This window comes from Chroicocephalus ridibundus, chromosome 17 (genome assembly GCF_963924245.1).
Source record: "Chroicocephalus ridibundus chromosome 17, bChrRid1.1, whole genome shotgun sequence".
NCBI lineage: Eukaryota > Metazoa > Chordata > Aves > Charadriiformes > Laridae > Chroicocephalus > Chroicocephalus ridibundus.
Window position 1 is genome coordinate 2610086 of NC_086300.1, and position 25326 is coordinate 2635411.

At 49.3% G+C, this 25326-nt stretch overlaps 1 protein-coding gene across 1 annotated transcript; it reads right to left on the reverse strand.

Annotated features, from left to right (window-relative positions):
• Window positions 1-951: 951 nt before the first annotated feature.
• Window positions 952-24944, reverse strand: PIP4K2B (phosphatidylinositol-5-phosphate 4-kinase type 2 beta). Its single transcript, XM_063354674.1, has 10 exons — window positions 24666-24944; window positions 15211-15308; window positions 13493-13589; window positions 9328-9480; window positions 8419-8565; window positions 8030-8068; window positions 6561-6674; window positions 6016-6274; window positions 5517-5620; window positions 952-4826 (listed from the first exon to the last, which is right to left on the reverse strand). Exons 1-10 carry the CDS (start codon window positions 24840-24842, stop codon window positions 4746-4748), a joined length of 1269 nt encoding a protein of 422 aa, XP_063210744.1. The 5' UTR covers window positions 24843-24944; the 3' UTR covers window positions 952-4745.
• Window positions 24945-25326: the final 382 nt, after the last annotated feature.

Consider the following 25326-nt stretch of genomic DNA (forward strand, 5'->3'; position numbering starts at 1 on the left):
ACTGCTCCTAGCAAACAGACAAGCACAGAGGACTTAAAATTCCTATTTAAAAAACAGCAGTGAAAAAAACCTAGAATGCTTTTTTTTTTTTTAGTTTTAGATTAAACTTAATTTATTCACATTTTTTTCAGTTGCACTGATTAGCCCTGTCCACCCTTGTGACCTGTGTGTAATACGCTCGCTTGACGCAACTCAACCCAGCTGCACTGAGCATCGTGCAGCACAACAGAGGCCAGCACAACTCCCGAGCGGCGAAAACTGAACCCGCTGCAAACGCTGGATGACCAGCAGTTGGTTCCCTAAGCTTCGCTGTCGCTATTACACAAGACACTCATTTCAAAGAGCAAGGAAAATCAGTAGTGGCTAATACGGATACCGGAGAATGGCTCTGCAGAAGTAGGGGAAGTTGACGGGCAAACCTGAAAACGGGGCGTTAAGACACAGACGGGGAGAGGATGGCTGTTTTGTTTTTCTGGAGCTATTTTAAGGATGACCTGGCCCAGATCGGTTAACGCAGTGTTGCAAAAACCAAGTTTAGGACACACACACTGAAAGGTTTGTACCACCTGGAGGTTAAACACTTTACCTCGGTGCAGCTTTTAGGGAGGCATGGGTAAAGACTGCATAGTAGTCACAGGACTGGAGACAGCCGTCTGCCGGGGCTGACACAGCCCGACCAAACACGGCCCGCGACTACGATACAACCTCACGTTGTGCCCGTCTTGGGCTACGAGGTGAGTCCCCCAGTGACATTCCCACTGAAGGGAGCTGTGGCAGCGCTCTGGAGGGGAAAAAGCAGGAGTTTCCTCCTGGAAAAGGAAGCAAGACTCAAGCGTTTTAGTGTTCTTGCCGATTATGATAATCCAATTCAGAACTAGGGTTCGCGGATGTGGGAGTACAGCCTCATTTATGCAGGAAATCTGGAGTCACCTACTAGCCCAGAAGTTCTCCCTGTAAGGAATTTCATGATCACAGCTTTTATAATTAAAACCAGGTCAATCAGAGGCATGTATGAGACCAGAGGGAAGGATCTCACTGCTCCTTGCTGTGAGAAGCGAACGCCTGCTGACATTTTTCTTACGTGCAGCAAATACCAGCCCTTCTTCCCAGCGCCCACACCACAGGCGGGTGCTGCCTGGTACCTCCAGAACACGAGGGCCCTACCAAAGGGTGACCCAACGTGTTCTCGAGTGTTTTTTATTGCACTATTGGGGCAGAGCAGCACCCAAACTGTGACTCCATACTCCGCCTGCCCTCTCCCACTCTTATTTACGCTGTAGGAGCCAGCTTAGCGGGGGGAGATATAAGTTCTAGCTTCAAAGCAGTTTTTAGTTCTTAAATTTTGACAGATCAGGCTCGTGTTCAGAAACAGATTGACCCTCGGTACAGGCAGGAATACAGCTCCCGCAGCTCGCTTCTCACACAAACTCACCCTGCCTTCGGGCGCTGGAGAGACACTGCACACTGCGTTTGTTTCATTCCTTTTTGAAACTCCAGTTGACCAAAGAATTGCACTGCAATTTCTTGAAAAATCCTGTATTCTGACCAGGATCTGAGCGATCCGCCTACCTACTGCAACTCTCTCAGCCGAGGGCGGTTTTCAGTCAAATGCACTTCAGTGTAAAGTGTTCCGCAGGGTACATGCTACAGACAGAAATATCTACATTCAGCAAACTAGAACTAAATTCACACCAGAAACAGACAACAAACTAGCACAAGCAGTTGTAAAACCAGAATTGAAAGGGCTGGGTTTTCCTTTTAAATACTTGAGTTAAAAAAGTGACCTAAAACAAGATTAAAAAAAAAAACAAAACCAAAACAAAACCAAAAGAAAACAACAAAAACAAAAGAAAAAGTCCCTTTTAAAAACAAATCAAATATTTGCAGCTTCACTTCTTATTCTGGTAATAAAAATACTGTCTAGAAACAAAAATTAGCATTTTTAACGTAATGCTACCTTTCAAAATGTAAACAATATACAAAATGCTTATGTTAAACAAAGTTACATACCTGGGTAATACATCATTAAGTGAGAAAATTGCATTTAATTACTTTAATACACACAGTATGGCAACTTGACAGAAGTGGCAGAACTGGGGAAGTGCTAAAGTGAATAGAGCTTATGGGGCTTTTCCTATCGCTTGAGCCAGAGACAGCCAATTTAATTCTAGCAGGAGTTTCTTTGGAGTGGAATAAGAAAATACAGTTAACTGCTCTTAAGCCCTTAGTATTGTGACTTCTGTAAAGTTTGCTGCAGGAACTACCTGCATTTTAATTTTATTTCTGTTCATGAAATTCAGTGAATGAGACTGCTGCTCCTAGCTAAGCAAGCTTTGTTTTTCTACTTTCTTTGCGTTGTTTGTTTTGTAGTGTCTCATTGCAGGATGCCTGCAGTTCACTAATTTCCTTCTCTCTTCCTCCCCCCTTTTTCTCGTCTTTTTTTAATACATGATTTAAAGACAAACAGTTTAAAAGGTACAAGCTAGTTTCCCAAAAGGAGAACAGCAAACTTACCAGGCCAAAGTTGCAGATTCAATGCAGATTTTTAAAACTGTCAAGAATAAAAAGCGATCGGTATTTAATTTCTAATTGATAGTAAACTTAAGTGCTTATTGTTTAAGAGAAAAGCAACCAATATAATGCCCACAAAACTAAGCTGATGATACCCTCTAAGTCCTCCCTTTTTTAAAGTATTCTCATAGCTGCGTTTGTTTCGCGGCTTCTCCAGCTACACACCTTAAGACACGAGACTCTCCAGCCTCCCAGACAACGGTGTGTGAGCCCCCACATCACACAGAAGAGGGACTGGACTACAGCGGCAGAAGAAATTTGTCCCATGTCAAAGGGAATGACCCATGAATGAAAAAGAAGATTCATATCTCGTTATGAGCCCTAATATTAATTTTTCATTTCTTAAAGACTCTATTTACAGTGCACTCGTGCGGGCTGAAACGTCAGCCCCCTTTTGTCCCCTTCAAAGTTGAGACCTGTGGGATTCACATCACGAATGTGGGTATGAACATTAAAAAAAACCCCAAGCCCACATTCAGAATCCAGACCAGAGCTAGCGTTAGTCTAGGGAAATTACCAGGATGTGATGAGCACCAGTTATCTCTCAAAAGGACCAAATTCCACACAGCAAACTGTAGCACGCGTTACAGCACAGGACAGACATTCGAAACAGCGTATTCCCGAAACAAAGGCATATGTGAAAACAGTTTCAAGGCAGATAAGCAACATGTTTCAACTGCAAGAGGTTTGTTCAAAACGCTAAACCCTGCTTGGAAAGAGAAAAGAAAATTAAAAAAAGAACCAAAAGATCTGTAACTGTTGTGCAGCAGAGCTAACAAAACCCAAAGCAAGTCTGACAAGCTTGGCTGTGAAAAATATTACAAGCGTTCTGGAGACAAAACAGGACATTATTCAGTCACGCAAATCAGTTCCAATTCTTTAGGGGGGGGGAAATAATCTGGCGCAAGTGTTCGAACATTTCCACTCCTTGACTGTCGCTCTAGAGAGGGGTATGGAGCAGAGAAGAGTAAAAAGAATCACAGCTCAAGTCCTGAGTCCTCTTGAGCAGTGGAACTTGCTCCAGTCACAGCTCCCAGCACTCCCCACTGGTAGCCAGTCCAATTCCTTCGTGTGCAAGTCACATTGCCATTTAAAAAATAAACCAACTAACCAAAGAACCTCTGTCAGGAAAGAAATTCAAGTACCTGTTGCAGATTGGGCAAGTAAGGAAGACTGAACATTAGCTAGATTAACACTGGTAGAACCGCGATGTGAAGCTGTAATCTAAGAGACACGGCAATTCCTGACTGAGGTGTGACAGGGAAACGGTCCAGATAGTCAAATACTATCCCATATCTACAGGTACCAAATGCCTTTTTTTTTTTTTTTGTGTCTTTTGTTTTATGAAATCCTCATAGCTGGCCAATTTAAAGCACAATGGGTCCGAGTACATTATTATCTGAGGTTGTTCAATGCCTCTAACTACATCTCACACTGGTTTTTTTAGGTTCTAGGAGTTACACCTTTTTAAGCGATCATCTTTGGTAGATGTTCATTTCCCTCGTCTTTCTCGTAAATCAAGTGCAGTTACAAAAAAAAGTTTTTGTTACTTAAATTAACCAAAAAATATAAAGTGTCCCAGTCTGAATTTACCTAAAGTTCAGCGACTCCTCCTTATCAGAGTAATATTTTCCGTCCTTGAAATGGTGAGCTATTTTCCTTCCAATTCCTACCAAGAGGGAAATAAAAGGGCCTGTACGTCTTTCTGGTAAAGACAGTCCAATAAAATAAAAAAAATAATAGTGTAGTTTGTGGAATCAGGCACTGCTTCACTCCCACCGCACGTGATCTAGAGCGACCCCTTTTACACAGTGCCACATATCATATCCCTATGGGATTCTCTTGATCAGAGAGGAGAAAATGTCATTAGAAAGAGCAGTGCTGAAACAATGCACTTTTCTTGTTTTAAAAAGCCCTCAAAATCTATGTCTGGGCACTTCTGTAACATAAAAACCCACTTTTCCACCTGGGTCAAGTGGACTGTTGGAGGGTGCACCTAGAATTAGTTTTCTCTTAAGTCACACAGTGCCACACACTCACTCTTGCACACACACACACACGCACACACACACACCCCACATGCTGCTACAGTGTCTGTTTTAGTGTCGCAGGCTGCATTCTCTGTTTGGAAGTAGCCCCTCTTCTCTTCATTTCTCGCTGAAGGCTGAAGACGACTATGTCAGGATATTGGAGATAAATTCGTTGAAGCGTTTAGAGTACTGCTCTGGGTTGACGGTGGAGATCTCTGCCCCAGCCTGCAAGGCAGAGAGGAGAGACAAGTCACAACACCCTCCTGGAAGGGCAGACCCTGCAGCGCTGCACAGGGCGGGAGGACAGCAAGGAGTGATCACGGCAGCACGGCCTGGCTCTGCTGGGCAAGACCCCTGACAACTTGCAAGTTCTAGGGAAAAACAACAGCCGGACAGGTCTAGAGAGACCCCCAAGGAAACGGATTTTAGCTCCAGCTGGATCTTCTGCAGACCACTGACTCAATGCACTGGATTTGTTCCTTCGTGGTTTACAGGAGATTTGGAAGGAGCGTGAAAGACTCCATGTCCTGCTAGTCTGGGAATTTTTCTAGCCCTTTTGGGAAGTTCACGATTGCTGCCAGGGAACAGGACTGGCCCCAGGAAGCGGGTAGGACAGTATGTCTCCCTGCAGCCAGTCCATTCCTGCTCTGTTGGTGCCACACCAGGGAAATCCAGCACCTCCCAAACTGGGACATAAATGCAAGTCATCTCCAACCAACCAGAGGGAAAGGCTTTCCAAGACAGTCTGAGGAGACAGTAAGTGAAGGAAGAGCTGTTCTTGGGCACTAGATCACTGGAGAATTTCCATGCCGGTAGAAAAATCAGCATCGGGAGACATCACACATATGCACACAGGCGTGCAGGCAAAGCAGAAGCCCCAAAGCCCATCCTCCCTGCGGGTGGCAGGCTGCTTACCCCATGTTTCACTGTTTTGGCAGCATGTGCAGCTTTCTTCTTCGCATCATATGGCGTAAGAATGTCTATAATGGCCATGAAGTACACTTCCTTCTTGGGGGCACCTAGCAAGGCAAGAGAGTCGCTAGCACACCCTGAGCTGTGAGCAAAGCCCAGCTGCACCCCCCTCTTTAAGAAATACACAGCAGATCTGTTTTGATGCAACTAGCAGAGAAAGCAAGGCAGCTGGAGGCTGCAGAAGGGCAGAGAAAAACGACTGGAAACAGCACACCAGAGGCCCGCATGCTCTCTGAACATGCCACTGCTCTCCAAGCATAACTTCTACCCATTCCAACACACACCATCCACAACAACGGACTGTACAGCACAGGAGAGACACTCGGCAGGGTCTCTCTCTCTCTCTGTGGACAGTCCTCCCACTCCATTTAGCCCAGCCAGACCACAGGACACCTCCTCTGCCCTCCAGACCTTCTTCAGGGTGATATTCCATCATACTCACTTTCGTGGCTTTTCATGGCATAGACATCAACAGAAGGATCAAACTCTCCAGGCCCAAAGAAGCGAGGGTAGTTGAGGAGGTTGCCAGGGCTGTCAGGGGGTGTGCCATAGGAGGAGATGGGGTTGCCTCCGAGACCATCATTCTCACACTCCTCATCCTCTGCCCGATCCTCCACTTCCATCTCTTCCTGCTCTGCTCGGTCAACGTCGTGGATCCCAACCAGCAAGCTGTAGTCCATAATCTTCAGCTGAGCTAAAAACTGTGAGAAAGAGATGAGTGAGAACAACAGCATCCACAGGGGATCGGAAATCCTCAGTCCTGCCTTGCCAGTACCTCCCTGTAGTGAGAGCTAAACCCTTACTAGACTCCAGAGAATCTACACGAGCTCATATGCGCACTGCCATCAGCATAACCCTGACTGCATTTGCTTGGCGGATCCAGGAATGACTTTCTTCTCAGTCACTGCTGCACCCCTTGAGCCAGAGGCCACAGTGAGGATCCAGTTATGGGAGAGAGATTAAAAGCTGTTCCCCAGGAAACTCTACCTCCACGTCCCGCTTCAGCTTTTCAAGGAAGTTCTTTTTACTCTCTTCTCCGACATGCAGCTTCTGACCCTCATTCAAGAAGTCGTTGTCTTTGAACGTTGGTAGATCCTTGGCCTGCAACAAAAAGCCTGTGTCAAATTCTCCAAACCCCTACTTCTTGGGGGAGGGCTGGTACAACAATTCATTATCAATACGTTGATTGCCCAGAGACTCTGACCGAGTCGGGGGTCACACCAGGATCTTTTGCCTGTTAATAAGGTGAAGGGTCTCACCCTGTCCACTAAGTATGAAAACGGCATCAGGCAGAGCACAATATCTGTCAATGAATCCATGTGCTGAGCTGTACCTGGGGGAAGCTGAAGGGAGACACAGAGAGCAACTCAACTTTAAAGACTGCCGGGAAGATGTGCTGCAGGCTGAAAACTTGACAGCTGGGCTCCAGCCAGAGACGGTCCAACCAGCTCCCAGAACAGAAAAGAAATGCATTTTGTCGGCTTCTGGAAGGGGGGAGGGCTTGAAAAAAACCCCACGCTTCTCTCCCTAAAGGCTTGAGGAAAAAATTAAAACCACTGCTTGTTGAGGAATCTGCTTGCAGCAACCTCTGAGGATTTCTCAGGGATATGGAAGAACATACGACCCCTTTGTGCAGCTGGGAATTAAATTATTTTGTTCTTAAAATGACATATGTGTGGTGGCTTTATATAGATCTAATATGAATTGTCTGAGACAAACTGCATAAGCAGAAAAAGCTTGAGTAAACAGCTAGCAAGCTGGGAACACTTGGGCACGATGAAGCCGTGCCTTGACGCCAAGCATTCGGTGTAAATGGGAGCTCCTTGGCTCATGCCAGAGATCTAATTTCAGGACAGGCTGGAGTAGACTCACTCTGTGGTCCCAAATCTGAAAATCCCATGTGCATGTGCAAAACGTAGTATCATGAGTTACTGCTGTGATTTAAACAGGAATTTTCATAGCAGCATCACAGCCAAAGTTTTGCAGGGGCAAAGTCATAAGTTTCCCTAATGGCACCAGAAACCAAACTTACAGACATGCTGAGATATGCCAAGAATCCGAGAGAAGCCGCTCTGTTTTATAAAAGCATCTGTTGCAAAAGCTAACAGCTGACCTGACTCAGTTTGGTACACAGGGAGTGCTATGAAGAAATCTTTCCACAAAAACACCATTGCACTAATGTGGGATTTGGTACTTGTGGGATTGTCCCCCGGGAAGTTCCCCCCACTCCTGGTAGTGTCAAGATAACAGGGCAGGGCAGGGCAGCACCAGATCTGCACCATCTCTTCCTGAGCAGTTACTGGGCACAGCCTGGAAGGTGGGACAGAAACAGGTTATCACTCAGGGCCCATTTAATATCCCCTGCTCGATACCCCTTTGGAAAAGGGAAGTCAGTTGGATCCCATCTGCTCCCAACCACCAGGAGGAAGGAAAGGCTGGCCAGGAACGGTCCATACCTTCTCTTTATCGCTTGCTTCTCTGGATACCGTTGAGCCCTGATAAAAGAATAAAGAAAAGAGGATTGCTGCACTATGTGTCATATTCCTGAAGAATTCATTGACACCATTTAATTCCTCCATGTAGAAAAATAATGAAAGTATTTTTAAAATCAGTGCTCAATCCCTTTTTCATGCCTGAGACAGACGTAGTGTGGTGTAGGCCACTTGGGATAGGGGAATGGAACAACATTTGAGCCTCAAGTGAAGCCCCATCCAGAGCCCCCAAAACCTAATACCCTGAACAAAAAGCAAAGCCCGGGACCCTGTCAAGTTGGTGTTACAAAGACCAACTCCCACCCTTCTGGAAAAGGAGCTCTCGGCTCCGTGACTGCCCTCCAAACCCTCACCTTCAGGTCATATTTCCGGTGCACAGTCAGCCTGTGGCTAAACACGTTTCTGGTAACCACCATGTAGGTTTCCACTCCATCCACGGTGAGCCGGTACATGCCAAGGAACTGGGGCAGGAGGGTGTTCCCATGACACTCCACTATGAACTGGAGGAGAGCCGGGAAGGGAAGGGCAGAGAAAGACAGTACTGTCACACAAAACCCATCTCTGATAGAACACAAGCTCAGCAAGAAGGTGATAGCGAAGCCTCCAGTTCCAGCTATCTGACACCAATGTGAAAGGAAAGGAGGCTTGCAAATGGCTCCTAGGGTGTCAAGAAACGCAAGTTAGGGCACTGTAAGAATCTTCCAGCCCTGCGCTGAGACAGAGCATCCCATTTGTGTGCGTGTCCAGCCTGCTGTAACAGGCTAGGTGTGCATGTCCATCACTCAGGGCGAGTTGTTGGCACTGGCTAACTTCACTTCTTGGGGTTATGTGAGTGGATCTGAAAGTAAAGAGCAGATGGACTGGCAGATAATGTGGACCAGGGTGGAACATTTCCAGCTGTCCCACTTTGCCCCCCCTTCCCTGCTGCACGTAACTGTCTCCTCCCTGGTCCCTTTGGAAAGTCTAATTCAAAGGATTGAATTAGGAGCGTGTTTGCAGATCTCAGGTACCAGCGATCCATAATTTATTGATGTAAGGAACAGGGTGAGCTGTGAAGGGGCTCAGCACTGTGAAGAAACAGGCAGCTGTGCCATAATTGGCTCTCAGATGCTAAGGAATACTGTTTGCTTTTGCAAAAGCTATTTGCAAGCTCTGCCAGGTTGCACACTGTGAATCCAAGCTCCAGTTCCCCAGCAAATGTCACAAGATGCTCCCCAAGGCGTTTTGCCACCTCCCCTCCCAGGGTTCTAGACTCACCGTACCTGGTGGTACTTCTTTAAGATGTTGTGCATCTCTGCTACATCCTCGCTCGACACTGCCTTAATGACAAACCTCCTGTCGTAGGTGGTGAGGAACCGGGCCCCACATCGGCCCTGGCTGTCGCTGTTCACTGGGGCGCTTCGTGTCACCGAGTTCTGAGGGAACCAGAACAAAAACGTGGGGAGGAGAGGCAGGAGCTGCCACCTCCCTGGAGAAGAAAGAAAAGCAGTCTTGGAAAGCAGACGAGACATGGGTGACCAGGGCCAGCTCCACAACCTGACTCTGGAATAACAAGACATCCCAGGAACTTTGTGCTCCACCTTTGTAACCGTGGCAGTGTCCCGGCCAAGCTTCAGAGCACACTTGCAAACACACTCCAATCGTGACTGTTAATAAGCAAGCATCCTCGAGTGTTCAGCACTGCTGAGGTTAACCCAATTGTTCAGAAGTCTGGCCATGGAGTTTAGAGCTTTCATCTGGGCCTTCTATTTGTTTACACATTTTACTCCAACAGTTGGCATGCGTTTTTGAAGATGCTTTTAACTAAGGGGTTTTTAAAGAGTCAGTATACACAGGGCAAGACTTCTTAGCATTTCCTCCTGGAAATTTAAGAAGAGTCAGGATATTTTCAAGGTTTACGGAAAAATAGAACAAAATGAATTAAATGGCCTGCCTTCTTTTCCATCAAAAAGCAGCCTAAACCAGCAAAAGCCTCATTGTTTGGGAATTCTTTACAGGTCATCCTGAAACCAAAAGCCACCCTCAGCCTCTGCTGTTCTTACAATTGGACGAAAAAGACTGCGAGTATAAATAGCTTGGTTGTTCTTCCGACAACCAGCAGCATCTGTCTTTACACCCCTGTCTCCACCCTTAGCAACGAAACACTGCAGCTTCTTTTCGTACTTGCAGCACAATTGGAAAATCCCAAGCAAACTGCAGAGCAAATATCTCCCGTGTTTCCTGAGCCACCACAGGAACATTTTGTTCTGATGCCTCTCCCCAGGTAGGGGACTTGCTGTGAGCCTCATCCTACCGCTAGAGCCACTACTCTTTGCACCTTCCAGACTAACCCAAGCAGGTCACCAGTCTCCTGCTTGTTTCCTCCAACACTTCTCAGCAACTGCCTTCCAACTCCACCACCCCAGCCACCAGCACCTGTTCAGAAGCCATTTTGTCCACCACCAGTATAGGCTCTCCCTAGCATTTCCCTGCAACTGGTGCAAGCGTATGAGGGGAGCTGTGCTCTGAAACACGATGGTACTGACACTTGGTCAGTGGTCGTTAGCTCAAGGTAGAGGTGGCTTTCAGGATCTCGGGGTTGGACAATGTGTTTCACGATGTATTTTTTTTTAGCTGCCACTTACACTGTTCTCTCCTTCCCTCAGCTCTCTGAAGAGCAGACAGCAGAGGGAGCCTGCTCTTCTGCAGACCCAAACACGCAGGCACGCAGAGCCTGCTGCGAAAGAGGGATTTACCATGTCACGCTGCAAGTGAGCCGGGAGGTTTCCTTTCAAAATGAAGCATTTAAAGCTTTTAAAACTTTAATGAAGCAGGGGAAAAACTCTACTCCTGCCAAGGGCTTTGGAAACTGTCAGGAAAATAAAGGCAAACAAAAAAACCAAACCTTTGCTTCTTGCTGACATCTGCAAATGAGCCTGTGCTACACAGTTTAATCACCCCTCACCTCAAAACCACAGAGCTTTTCTTCTAGAGGAGATGGAAAGCAGAAACCATGGCCACATATGGACATTACCAAATTCCTAGCCCTTAGGTTTACTTTGTTCCCTTCCTGTGACTCCCAGAGTTCAGGTGTTATATTTAGCATCCTGGCTCAAATCCCACTCAAGCCATCAAGTTTTACCCACCTGAATTTAGCTCAATGAATGTTTTCAGCTTTTTGTTCTAGCTGGACACTTCTAAAGAGCCAAACTGCTCTACTCCAGGGATGGGAGAAGTAATCCTTCAGAGCAACAGGTAAAACATAAATGATAAACTAGGTATTGAGAACCAACAAGATTATGGGTGCTTCTATGTAAGTCACTTCACACGGTTCTGATCATTTCTTAAAAGAAACTGGGAAGAAAATTTCTAAAATATACCATAGTGGATGGACTGGGAGAAAAAGTAATTAGGAGCTAATGACTTCACCGCATGCAAGTACGTTGAAGGGTATGGAGGAAGCCAGCTCACAAAGTAATTCCCTGGTACAGCCAGCCCCAGGGGCAGGGTGTTGCTGGCCAAGCAGCCTCCTCAAGAGCCATACACAGCCTGGCATGAACGACTGTCAACAGACCAGGAGGCAACGGCACTGCTTCTCCTGGCAAAACGCCATCGCTGCCTAGAGAACGGGCCTGACGGTAGGAGGGAAAAAATAAAATTAATAATCTAACAAGCATGTGCTCGAGAAAAGCATGGGCTGAGCAGCCGTGCCCTGAAAATAAAAGAGATCTTCCATCACAAGCAGGAGAGATCTGCGTGTGAAACTCATGGCTCGCAGGTAATTAGAAGGCACTGAGCACACACAGGCACAACGAACGCCACCTGCCTCCTAACGCTGGGCTCAGCTCTAGCTCCGTCAGCAGATGGGCAGTCACCCAGACCAGAGCTGCGACAGGCAGCCACGAGGCAGCAGCCAGCATTTACTATTCCTCCTGGGGATAGCCGGCCCCTTGCAGAAGAAAAGCAAAGACGACTGTCAGTTCTGCTTGAAAAAACGTGTCTCACTTTGAGCAAACACCCTCAGAGTGCCCAGCGCGCCTGAGAACAGGCAGCCGAGTAGGATGGGCCCTGGCAGCCAGGAAAGAGGCAACTGAGACACAGTTACAGAAAGAAGCAAAAAGCCCCAAACACCCATCTTGGTATCCTCAGAGGTCACCCCCTCTCACAGAGGGACCAGCATGTTCCCCCCTTGCTCTGGGAACAAGGGACAGAGGAGGGGATTCAGGTGCTACACATCTGTTCCCTGCTCCATACCACATGAGACCAGAAACTGGATCAATTAGATCCAGTGTCTCACCACTGCAACGAGCCATGCAGCTGGAGTAGGAAAACAGATCTCTTCATTATATCAACCTTGAAACAGTGGGAGATCAGGCAATAACCTAGATATAATCAGGGAGAATTCTGACATGCTTGGGGAGGGCATATATACAGACATATGTGGGCATGGGCACACACACACACTACCAGAAGGAAGCAGTTTGGTGGGATTAGCAGGAACAGCTCTGCTCCCATCTCCTCTCTGCAGAACGCAGGCAGCAGGGAGCATGGCTGGGCTTGCATGTGAAGCAAAGAAGGGAGAGAGCAAGAAGCTTGCACCACTCACCCACTGCTCCAGCGCTAATGTGCCTCTCTGGGCTGGCGGATTCCAGGGAGTATTTTAGTTGAAGCCCTCGACCAGTCAGTGCTGGCGTATTGCCAGCCTTTATCAACTGCAGCGGAGTGCCAAAGATACCGGGTTTAATTACCTAACACTCAGCCTGCTAAAGGCCACGCAGCTATCAAAGCCACTCTTTTTCTGCACTGGCTTGTCCCTCATTTAAGAGGTCTCTAAGCAGCCTGCTACCACACATCTCCTGCGTGCCTAAGACTAAGTGCCGTGTGTGGAAGGGTGGCCCTGCTGTAGCAGCAACAGTTGCGACATCTCTCTCTCGCTGGATTTAAGTCCAGCAGTATTAATACAAGAAAATGTCTCTCCCCTCCGAGGCAAGCCTGAGCCTCTGGCCTTAGGGAACATGTCCCAAAGTTCCCTATAACTTTGCCACCTTGATAAACCCAATTCAACAGCACCAATGCTTGGCACACGCACTTGGTTAAAACAGCACCCAAATCTGTAAAAATACGACAGGCTCATTTTCCTTGCAGATGTTCTGCACTAGATCATTGTTATCCTTGAGCTCCCGCCTGTCTGCAACCATCTGCTGCCTCTTACTTTATGCCCAGACTGTAAACGCTCAGGAGCGGGGACCATCTTTTCATTCTGCCATTGCCCAGTGCCTGGCACAGCAAGATCTACTTCTTTAGGGTTATGGTAAAACCATTCAAACCATGACTATAAGCCCATAAAAACTGACCACACAAAACTGTTGATATTGTAGATTCTCTGCCGGCTTGGTTATTCTGTCCTAGGGAGAGGTTTTAGGAGGGCAGGGAGAGAAGAGACGGTACCTGGTAGTCTTGATCATCAATCCCAAATCTTTCTCGGAGGTTTCGGAACACCAGTGGACAATACTCCTTAAATTTAAAGCGACTTGGCAAGTTTTCCCTAGGGCAAAGCAGAAAAGATATTCTTGTACAATGATCAGCTTGTGAAATCAAACTGGATTCTTCTCCCACTTCACTGCTAACCCCCCAGGATATCCAAGCCCCTTCCTACCTACAAGGGCCCTGTTCTGCAAGTATTTACCCTCATTAGGGCAGCTTGTTTCTTTGGGTGCCTACAAAAGTCATCTGTTCATAGAAATGCTTGCAGGATCCAGCTTTTGACTAACAGGCTCTTTGGATGAGGGTGCCGGCCTTGCAGAACAATCTCCCCTGTCACAAGCACAGATTTGACAGAATAATTTCTCTCTTTCCTCCTCCTTTGTTGCTTTGTTCCGTTCAGTAACACAGCTGCCCCCTGCAACACACTGTTACTGTTTCAGATGAAAAGCTGGAGGAAAGGGGGGGACGACTCTGATTTCAGATCAGATCAGATCACTCGTGCGTCAAAAGAAAGGTCAACACAAGACAAACCATCTCACCCAGAACGCAAAGGAGACGGGGTGAATCAGCTCCAGTCTGGCATGTTCCAGACCAGTCCCAACCGTTACAGAGCAAGGTTTGCTGCCAGCCCTTGCCAGCCGGGAACGGGGCACAGTACAGTGGACAACAGACAACGTTCCCCATTGCTGAGGGATGCTGCATCTACTCCCTACCAGAGCTCTTTTCTGCCTAGTGGGAAGAAGCAGAGAGGATGGTCCTGCTTGGACACAGCGGGAGATTTTGTTAGCTCATTTTCAATGAGAATCCTTTACACCAATACGTGGGAAACTAAAACCTCTGTAGGAGAAGAGGGAAAAACAGATACTGCAAATTGTAGGTGCCAGAGAAGACAAACTTTTGAATCACATCCCCACTCTCAAAGCTGATCCCTGTGAAACTTAGTGAAAATGAAGCATTCATCAGTGAGCACTGCAGACCTGCACACACAGAGACAGAGTGAAGAACACAGCCCTGAGCACCAGCCACAACAACGGTGTTAAAAGGGCTTCCAAAAATTGATCTTCTGGGAAAAGGAGAAAGGGGTAACTCCATACAGACCCCGTGGGCCAGTGGGATAATGCAGCTTCACAGCTGTCTCCTGTGAAAAGTCTCAAAGACACAATGAACCCAGGAGGTCACGGAGAGCAAACTCCTACCCTCTCCTCCATAGTCTCGGGATTTGGGTTCTGCTGGTCAGGGCAGGACACCCGCCCAGGGCACAGCAGGAATCAAGAGACAGTCCTGCATCGGTTTTGTGCATAAACAAGATGTGCAGCAAACTCCAGCTTTGGACAAGTTACACTTTGCAAACTCTAAAATATTATCTTCTACCCAGTCCAGTGAATATCTATGTATAACAAGCTCTGTAGTAGTGTCACTCCTGAGCTCGGCCTTACCACACTTCTCATCACTCAAATGATATAAACCAAACCACAAGATGGCTTCTCAGTGACAGATTGACCCCCTGCCACATCCTGTTGAGTGGTCTGGGCAGGGCACAGACTCGGGGAATGCGTCCAGCCACACCAGATCGTCTTGGCATTACAACAGGGAACAAACCAAAAGGCCTCCTCCATGCCAGTTTCCCCCACAGCAAAGAGCTCAAATTATAGAGACAAACAAGTTGGGAAGCACCTACTTACTTGTTGAATAGATGATTGTCCACCTTAATCTTACTGTAGGCTTTAAAGTCATCGGGCATCAACATGACAGGAACGGGAACATTGCTGAGTTCGTTGATCTAAAAGAGAAAGGAAACGGAGACTCTAAACTCAAGTTCCACTGCCCTGCAGTTACCATCAATGGACTTACAGGGATGCCAAATACCCCAGAAGCTGTTTTTGAAGCAATATAACCCATCAGACTTTCAGAGCAACTTGCTGTACTGAAGCAACCTGGAGAATACTGTGGTTACAAGCCACAGAAGCACCTCATTCAATCATGTGGTGAGTACTGCTGAGCCAGCCTCGGCTCTTTCATCTGTCCACCTTCCACTGATCATCCAAGATACAGCTTAGAAGCGAGACAAACCTACAGACCAAGAAATAGCAGATTTTGGGTTTTAAATAAATCACCTTTGCCCTTATTTAGGAAATGTTGCATCAGCCAGTTTCTTAACTAGTTCTCACTGTTACAAATCACGGATGACCAAAGGCTTCAACGCAGCCAGACAGAGCAGACTCTGGGTAGCTTTGGTGCAGCACAGCACAGCTCCCCTGTGGATGCTGTTTCTGTGCTTGCTGTCTCTTGTTGCTCTTATCCCACCTTCTCTAAAGGGATGAGTCACTCCACTAGATTGTTTTTGCTCCTTAGTCATGTGTGGCAGCCACAGGAATACAGGAAAGCAGAAGAATGAACGTTCAGCTACTATTGTACAGATGGGCTCATGCTACAGCACCCAGCAGCGAAAGCATCAATAGTAAAAAAATTAAAAAAATAAAAAAAATCCACCTCTGCGCTATATCTGGCTACTCTGCTCCTGACGAGCCCATGCACTGACAAGGATGTGCCAGCACTCAAGAGCAGGTCAAGAGGCTGCACGTTTCTGAGCTGCCTTTTCTGAGGACGGCCCCAGCATCATTCATTCATTCACACCGACTTCACAGGAATCACCCAAGTCCCATCTAATTGAGCTGCTATTAACATGCTGGATTCAGGAAGCAATTTCATTACAACTCCATTCCCATAATTCCTGTGCCAAGCAGGTAATGCTGGAGAGAAGCAGACAACATTGGCAATCGCGGGGTTTGGCTTGGAGTCAGGCCTGGGGTCTGTTCCCAACACCAAAACCTTCGGCAGGTCAAATGACATCCAGCATGCTTGGAAAACACGCAGCATTTCCCCGCTGACGGGGAACGGGGTCCAAGCCGTCAGCCTAAGGAAATGGACTCCAGTTCTGGGATTCCCCGCTCCTTGCGTGCAACAGGACAAAAAATACTGTCCAAATAGCTGCCGCCACATCTCCTGCAAGGAGGTGGAGACGAAAGGAGGCATGAGGGAGCCGTTCTGCAGTGGGATCCGTGGCACAGTTCAAGTCTGCGAGCACCATGGGCGTCCCAGCTCTGGAGATGTGCAGTGAGCTGTCTAATTATATGAGCAAGCCTTTGATGAGGTATGTATTTTTCACATCCTTTCTCCATCATTACCAATGAAAAAACAGACCAGATTTAACAAACGTCAGACTGGAAAAGAAGGACACACACACGCTGCACAGAGAAAAGATGACTATTTTCGGAGACAGTCATCCCACACAACAGATAAGCAGGAAGTAAACCGGCCACCGCTCCGCTAAGAGCAGAGATGCTGCTCTTCAAAGCCCTGCCCAGTATTTACATTATAGCAGCACCAAGGAGCATTAAGCAATCCCATAAAGTCCTTTGGGGTGTATGGAGAACACTGCATAGATGAATGAATAAATAATGCCATACGCCTCCCATCATTTGTAATCACAACGGAGCAGGGAGGCCAATACCCCCCAGCTTAAGCTAAAGGCTCAATCCTGCACCGAGCCGCTCCGCGAGCCACAGAGAGAAGAGAGGAGAGGCAAGGGGGGCGCAGGTGAGGAAGGGATCTCCCAGATCCTGGGGTCCAGAGAGCCCCATGCAGTGATTTCCCCTCAGGGTGAAGGTGGGGAAGAGAAAACAGCCAATTCTGTATCAAGAGAGAGGCGCTGCCTCCAGCCACTAATTATTGCTGTCTAACAGGAGGGGAAGCCCGACAGCACAGCTCCTTAGACACGCCTGTTCTCAGCCCTCTTCTCGGCGGTGGGTAAGGCACAAACAAGCTATTATCAGCTTGTTCCAGCGCGGAGGAAGGGTGCTGACGGCTGAGAGGGAACAGCGATTTGGAGATTGTCTCCTCCCCGCCAGAAATTCAGACAGAAATGTTAGCAAAGTGAGATGTCAAGATGTCTCTGGATGTCCTCATTTCTGCCAAAGCAGAAACCTCAAAGCAAATGTTGTACCTGTTGCAAGTCTCCTGACTGGCAGAAATGGTGCGCCACGATACCTCGTCTCATTTAAAAGATGCCCTCACTCTTCCCAAGATATAACAGCCTGACAACAGCCAAAAAAATCCCCCCTGCAAAAGCCTTTTCCCCCTTCCAGCTGCGTACAGCAGAGCTTTCTGGATGCTTCGGGATTCTGGCTCTGGAGGAGATGGGGAGAAGGGAGGGATTTGTGCTGGGGACTAGAATTGCTGCCAAAGAGCTGAACTGGCCATTTCTAGTCCCAGCACTGACAGCCTGCCCTGGATCCACAGCACACGGCAGCTCTTGGTCAGCCAGCCACTGGGCTTTTGTTCCTGACACCGGTCTGAAAGCAAATATGGGTTTGGTTCGGTTTATTTTTTTGGCTGGTTGGTTGGTTTTGTTGTTGTTTTGTTTGGATTTTTTTTATGCAAGAGGGATGTGCACTGTCTGCTCCCACAGGAACTCCCATGCTTGACACTCTCCTCAGGATGCCAAATGGAGAGGAATGAAAAGCCCCGACACCGCCTTGGAAAAGGGATATCCCAAACCCCCCCTTCTTGCAGTATGATCCTCAGCATCCAGTGCCCCTTTCTAAGGCTTATCGGGCCGGGTCCTGCAGCGTGGTGCCAAATGAAACCCTAGAAGACCTTACCCAAATAAAAGCAGTGGACAGCACCGCTCTGGAGGGATCCTCTCCTCTGCTTATCACGGTGGAATCTGAGCAGCCTCCGAGAGCAACGTGACTAACGCCTGGCACATGTTTGCTCTCTCGCCTTCTCCCCAGGGAGAGGCGTGTAGCAGGAGATTATATATAGCAGAGTGTGTGTCTCTGTGTATTTATGCTACAGAAGGCAAGGTCACAGCAAGGTGCATAGCAATGAGGTGCCCAGCAAACCCTGGCTCCTGGGGAGACCGTTACCGTGGGTCTGACCTGTCTCCCACAAAGAGATGTCACCCGGCTGCAGCAGGTTTGCCTGTACCAGGACCTTTGGAGATCTCTGGGGCTGGTGGTGGCCACAAGGTGCACAGCGAGATCTTGGACTTGGTTCTTTGATCTAGAAGAGGCAGCTGCAGAGAGCTGAGGTGCAGCAGCAGACGGCACCGCAGTCACACACCTCTGTCCCCCACCGCAGGGGTCACGGGCTACTTCGAGAAGCAACTGTGAAGAGCAGGTCCATGCCGTAGAGCAGCCTGTGCTGGGGTACTTCCACACCTCCACTGCAAAGGCTTTAGAGGTCCCCCAAAGCGGAAAAAGTTAAGAACGGCTAATTTAGAGCACAAGCTCTTCAGACCAGGGATCTGCCTCCAGGCCCAGCATGATGCTGGTTTTCTGTAAGTCACCCAGCTTTTTCAACCTAATCTGCCTTTGAATCCCCCTGAAAATAAGCCCCTGCTTTTGCACAGTCCTTTTATGCCTGGAGTTTTCTATTCCCCCACTAGGTAGAAAGCACAGACAACCTGACAGGGACCAGTCCCGGGTTGAAAGCACCATTAAGAAGTGCATTTTGCCACTGCCACTTGCGTTTTGCAGCAAGGACAGAGACAGTGTGAATGGCACATGTCTGTCAGCTTCACAAAAGGCTCAGACATGCACCAGGCTCGGAGGCTCTCAGTGGAGCTCAGAGGATTTAAAACCAAGACACATTTTAGACAAACCAATTGACATCTTCACTAAGCAACAGCAGGGCCACTAAGAGAGAGACGCTTCACATTTCTCTGCTGGTTTCACCATATTCTGAGAACAAAGGAGCAGTTTCCCAAGCCAGGCAAGCAGCGCCGTGTTCCTGGAGGTCACCCCAGTGAGGAGAGAGGTACGGCAGCAGGTTGCCCGGTGTGTCAAACAGCCAGGATCCCAGCCAGAGCCCCAGAGGGAAAGGCAGCCTGATGCCACTGAAGGAGGGAGCAGGGCTTGGGGCAACAGCAGTAGGTAATGGAAAGAAGACCCTCATCTCTTCAAAGCCGCATTTTGCCCAGCAGCCAGAGGAACAGCAAGCTCAGCTCCACTGTTTCTCCAGCTCCCCAGCCAGCGGCTCTCCCCTTCCCCCCACAGGAGTGGCCGGGCCCTTCATCCTCAGTCAGCAGAATTCATTTTTCCCTACACCACTGAGAAGTCTACGGCCACCCCTGGCCTCACAGGGCTGGAAAAATACCACCTCCCCTCCATCTGTTCAGCTTGCATTTCCTGGTCACTCGAATTCTTGAGCAACACCAGTCAGTACGATTCTGGGTTTATCTGTAGTTGATAATTTTTCTTCCCCACCAAAGCCAATTCCTTTTTCAATAAAAGGCACATCAATATTCTGTGTCATTCAGGGACAGCTGTTAGAACGAATGGGCCAGGCATAATTTTGTTTCAAAACCTGACTGTAGCCTCAAAGTGGCAATTACCATTAGTAAATTGATGGGAAAACGCAATTTGTTTACTAACAAGATCCAGATGATGGAGTGTGTGAGTCTACTCTCCAGGATTCTTTACAACAGGAATTTACTCAGGAAAATAAAAATACTTTGTTCATCTCAAAGCCTGTCAATCAGGCATCTCAAAGTACTTTGCAGGCATTAGTTAAACTATATAATACTCTCCGGAAGTAGGTAAAAGACACATAGCAAAATCACTTTAACTAGTATGGAGGCAAACCCACATCTGCAGCAAAACTTTGCCACTGCTTAACACAGTACAGCAACTGGGCAACAGTTTGAGAAAAAAAATACTGTTTTCCATGAATTAGAGCATGATTAATCAGTATCCAAGCTAACAAAGCCCCCATGCACTGCTATGGAAGCATGAACCTTGTAGTCGATAATTTCTATCAGCACTGTAGGGATACCAGCATGCTTTAAGAGGAAAAAAATCCATCCCCTAGTGACAGCGAACCCACCTCTTCCCCAACAAAGTACTTTGAAGCCTGCTGGAAAGCACTCCTGCGTCCTGACGGAGCTGCAGCACAACGCTGCGTCACCAGCAGAGGAATCAGTGAGTGGTACCCTGCTGCCCCACCAGCGCAGGGCAGCCCGTCACCCATCGTGTCAGCCTGGGGACCACTGGAAAGCATCCGTCCTCCCAGTCCACTTGCAGGCGGGCAGAGCTACCGCGTCCCTTGGGTCAAAGAGGAGCTGAGGAATGGAAAGGTTAAACGACCTACCTGTGGCCACATGAGGTAGTGGCAGAGCAGGCAACTCAGCCCCATTTTCCTCGCTGAACTACCCAAGAAAACCCTCTTTTCTCTCCATTTCCCAGGAGGGAAAAGGGCTCCTGGAATCTCTGTTTTAACAGGATGACCCAGGATAAGAAGGTTCAGAGCCACCGGCCTGGATCATTAACACGGGCTATCATGGCCATCGCCATATGCTGCACTCTCCAGAGGTCAATTAGAGCCACAGCAGACAGCAAGTGCTGGAAAGGACAAATACATGCTGTTTACCCTGTGCCAGTACCAATTTATAGGACTTCAACATTTGATATGTGGCAGATGCTACTCTGGCTAGAATTAACATGGCAACACCAAAAACAACACTGCAGAGAAGAGAGAAGCGTGCTGCAAATCCCAATTTTGCTATTTCACTTGAATACTAAATAGCTGTGTTTTGTACTGGCTGGCATCACTCCTAAAGGTCCTGGGAGATCGGCTGGTGCTTCAGCCAGTCATCGGAGCCTCTGGAGCGCAGGAGGCTGCCTCGGGCAAGATCCACACAGCCAACAGAAGAGATCTACCCATTTCCACAAAAACGGGATTTGTTTATGCCTACCCCCTGCCCCTGCCAGCATCCACAGAGCTCCAGGGATCGTTTCCAGTTGATGAACTGCCACCCAGAAAAGCATCACCATGTCCCGTATGAACTTGACTGTTCATTTAACGAACAGAAACAAGAGTCGCCTCTCCAACAACCCCCAGATTCACTGGGATCCCAGTGCCTTGTATAATCAGCACCTTACAACCATTTCTGTGGTTTCCAGAGCACCACACAACACTGCCGTGTTCATCTTGTTCTTCAGTGCGAGATGGTTTCTCCCTTCCAGAACCATCACAACTTTCCCTCTGCCGCTGGCAAGCTCCCATGCACCGGGAGCTCCAGCCAGGGTGTGGAGAACGTGCACAGAGCAACACGCACATAACCAACACCGAGGAGCTGCATCTCCTCTTCCAATGCCATGACAACAGCAGTCGCAAGCAAAGCTTCCCCAGGAACCATCTCCGTGTTCACTGAATTTTACAGTGCCTTACAGAAAACTCAGGAATCGAGGGTGAGCCTCTGTGACTCCACTTTCTTCTCCCATCTGCATGAGTTTTCCCCTCCCCTCCATGGTTTTCTAGTTCAAAATTTAGCTGTCGGACTAATACCACCCACGTTTGGCCCTGCTTACACCAGCCACAGCCCCACCCCGATCCCAGTTCACTCGATTTAAATGCTGGCTGGGGACCACCAGGACAGCCAAGACCCAGCTCGCTATTTAAACAGAAATGCTTAGTACTGGTGTTCCAGAAACCAGTTCCTGTTCTTGGTGCGCTAACATCATCGCTCCTGATCCTCTCCAGACCCATCACTGCCTGTATTCACACCAGCTGCTAACGAGCTTGTTTAAACACAAGGCAGGGCCGAACTGTTGCCAGACTCAGTTAACGGACCCAAGGGAATGTCTTCAGTCAACAGAAATGGTGGATTGCATAAAATGGTTGTTTGTTTGGTTTGTTCATGAAAAAGTTCATCTTTAATGCAAGTATTTTTGACAGAATCTTCCTGGCACAGTCTCATGGTTTGTGCTGATAGCAGTTTTCTCCCCCTCCTACCGCAGGGATCCCCAGGCAAGGCTCCACGGACACGGGATTCATCCCTCCCTGTAAAACTGTGGTTCAGAAGCCAAACATTAAAAAAAAACCCAAACAAACAAACATAAGATTTCTAACAAAGTCCAAAGACACTCCTGAAAATATTTCTAAACTGTCCATACCCATCTGCTGGAGGTACGTAAGCAATTCCACTTCCCATATAACCATGGCACCAACATCATCTCCCAGGCTCAGATCGGGATGAGCAAACAAAGCCACCTCAGCCCGCAGCCTGCTCTACAGCACGGTCACACCATCACCGACCCTCGCAGGCACTCACGAGACTCACCCAAACGCAGACAGAGATCAGTGGCAGAGAGGTGGAGGAAAAGCAACCAGCAGGAATTTGTTGGGAAATCCTGGATGCCTGTCCAAGGGCGACGAGGTCGCAGATGAAATTTTCTAACCCCCTTCCCAGCCTCTCTGGATACCGTCCTCCTTTCTGGCAGCAATTTCTTCATAACACATGTCCGATACAATCTCATTACTAGCTTAGTGCTCATACGGAACTGCCAGCTTGCCTTCCTCCCTTTGCCTAAATATTTCACAGCCAAGTTCTCCAAAAGTTATACTGTCCCAATACAGTGCCTAAAAAAGCTGCCAGATTCCCAGTACCCAGACAGCTACAAGACAAAAAAAAAAAAAAAAAAGAAAAAAAAGCTAATTGCCACCGAGCAACAACTCTCCCTAAGAGGCCACAAATGAAACTCAGAAGAATCCCACCAATTTCCATTTCTTCAGGGCTCCTAAGAGCACCACTGATCAAAGCCTGATTAAATTCATTATCCTGCTTCCTGGGCAAGGCTCTGAGCAGCAAGCACTTGGAATATCCTTTGACTCAGAAAGACAGCGCCGTGTTGAACTACATTTGGAAGCTTGCATTTGCCATCATCAGGCAAGCTAGAAACGCAATTTTAATTATTTTTTTTCTGTGTGTGTGTTATTTGTTTCTGCAAAGATTAAGCCTAAATCCCTTTCACTCTCTATGAAACATCCACGCATCCACTAATTCACTGGAGAAAAAGGTGGTTTTGAGGCCTAAAAGAATATTAATTTAGGAAGAGATGAGGTTTACAAATTCTTTGACCACCTGAATGTTCTCCTAGAACAGCATCCATTATCCACATCCACGAGAGCAGTGGTAAATCAGTCCTTTCCAGCACCACATTTATGCCTGCCATCACAGACGAGGAAGAAGTTTCCAGAGAAAAAACATAAAGATAATCTTAGGAACCTCCAAAGGAGATGGATTAAAGTCGAGCCATCGCAGACATTTCCAAGGGACCGTCTCCCACCTCCCTCCTAAGACTTGCACCAACCACTACCCAGAGAAACTGAGGCAGAGCCCAGGGGACATACACGGCCTGAGTCCTGGTAGATGGAGACAAGGTTGGACAGATGGGGCCAAAAGACCCTTTTGTACTTTGGGACGGAGATGAGAGACGTACGGAATTGTCCTCACACAGGCAACTGAGGAATAGGACTGTCACCGTGCGCGTGGGACCTCGGGGTCGTGACACGTGGGAGTCCCCACACCGTAACGGGGCCACAGGGCATGCCCTGAGCGGGAAAGCCAGGGGCTGTGACACGGGACAGCGCTGTGGGTGTCCAACGGGTGTCCTCAGGGCCTCCGGTGCCAGCGAGGGGGTGTGCCAGGGCAACAGCACCCCACACAAAGGGATGCAAACCAAAATGGCATCACTCCCCCTCCCCTGTCCTGGGAAAGAGGGTGTTGGGGAAGAGGATGGAGGCAGACGGGCGGGTGTGAGGGGCAAAGAGAAGCCAAAAGCCACCCCAGGCATGAGGACGGCGATGGCTGGGAGGGACACCCTGGCCCGGGGGGGACCCCAAACCGCCCAGAGATGGGGACGCTGTGGGGAAGGTGCCCCAGGAGAAAGACACCACCGGGGCCAGGGACACACAGACCCCATGGAGAGGGGGGTGGGGGGGGTGTCTCCTCACAGGGCGGGCACCCGCCGGGCCAGCGGGACCAGCTTGACACCGGGGTGCCCTGGGAGCAGGAATACAGGGAAGGACCCGGATTAGGGATCGGACGCCAGGGGGAGGGAAGGCTGCGATTTCGGGGGACAGTGGGAGTGGGGGGTAGAGCCCGATGCGGGGGGCGAGGGCCCTGCTCTGAGGGGGGCGGGAAGAGGCCCCGCCTGAGGGAGAGCGGGGAAGGGCCCGATCCGGGGCGGGTGAGGGCGCTCGCTGAGGGGAAGGGCCCGGTGTGAGGGGGCGAGGGCTCCGTCCCGAGGGGCTGGGGAGGTCCGGGACCCAGGGGGAAGGAGGGCCCGCTCACCGTGTGGTTGGCCCCCCACATGAGGACGCTGAGCAGCGGCTCCGAGGCCCGGAACAGCTTCACCTTCTGGCACACGAAGTGTTTCTTCTTGGTTTTGGTCTTGCTGGCGCTGAGGGCCGAGCCCAGCGCCGCCCCGACGCCCCCCGCCGACGAGCCCCCAGCGCAGTTCGAGGCCATGGCGGACCCGGACCGGCACCGGGAGCCGGACCGACCCCCCTCCCCCGGGCTCCCCCCCTACCAGCGCCTTCGCATGGTTCCGCCCGGCCCGGCCCACGCCCCCCCGCCCCCCCTCCCCCAGTGGTCCCGCCCGGCCCTGTCAGCCCCTGCCCGTTGGTCCGGCCCGGCCCGTTAGCTTCCCCCTCGCTGGCCGTGTCCACACCCCCCTCCCGCCGCAGTGGTGCCGTCCCCGCCTCCCCCACCCCGCCCCCGCGGTGGTTCGCTCCACCGCTGAGGAGGAGCCGCCGCCGCCTGCCGAGCCCGCTCCGGCCCCGCTCTGAGGAGGCGCCAAGATGGCGGAGGGCTGAGGAGGTGGGGAGCGGGAGGTACCACCTCCTCGCAGAGGACGGGGGCGGGGGGGAGCCCCGGGAACGGGAGCGCGGCGCTGGCCGCCGGCTCGCCCCGGTTCAACCTGCGGCGGGAACAGGGAGGAGCGTAGCACGGC

Excerpts from the sequence above, each read along its gene's own strand:
- PIP4K2B (XM_063354674.1), bottom strand. The coding sequence starts at position 24,842 with ATGGCCTCGAACTGCGCTGGGGGCTCGTCGGCGGGGGGCGTCGGGGCG. Across the intron at positions 9,481-13,492 it reads TTGATGATCAAGACTACCAG|AACTCGGTGACACGAAGCGC; the intron begins GTACCGTCTCTT and ends TGGTTCCCTCAG. Across the intron at positions 4,827-5,516 it reads CCAAAACAGTGAAACATGGG|GCTGGGGCAGAGATCTCCAC; the intron begins GTAAGCAGCCTG and ends TCTGCCTTGCAG.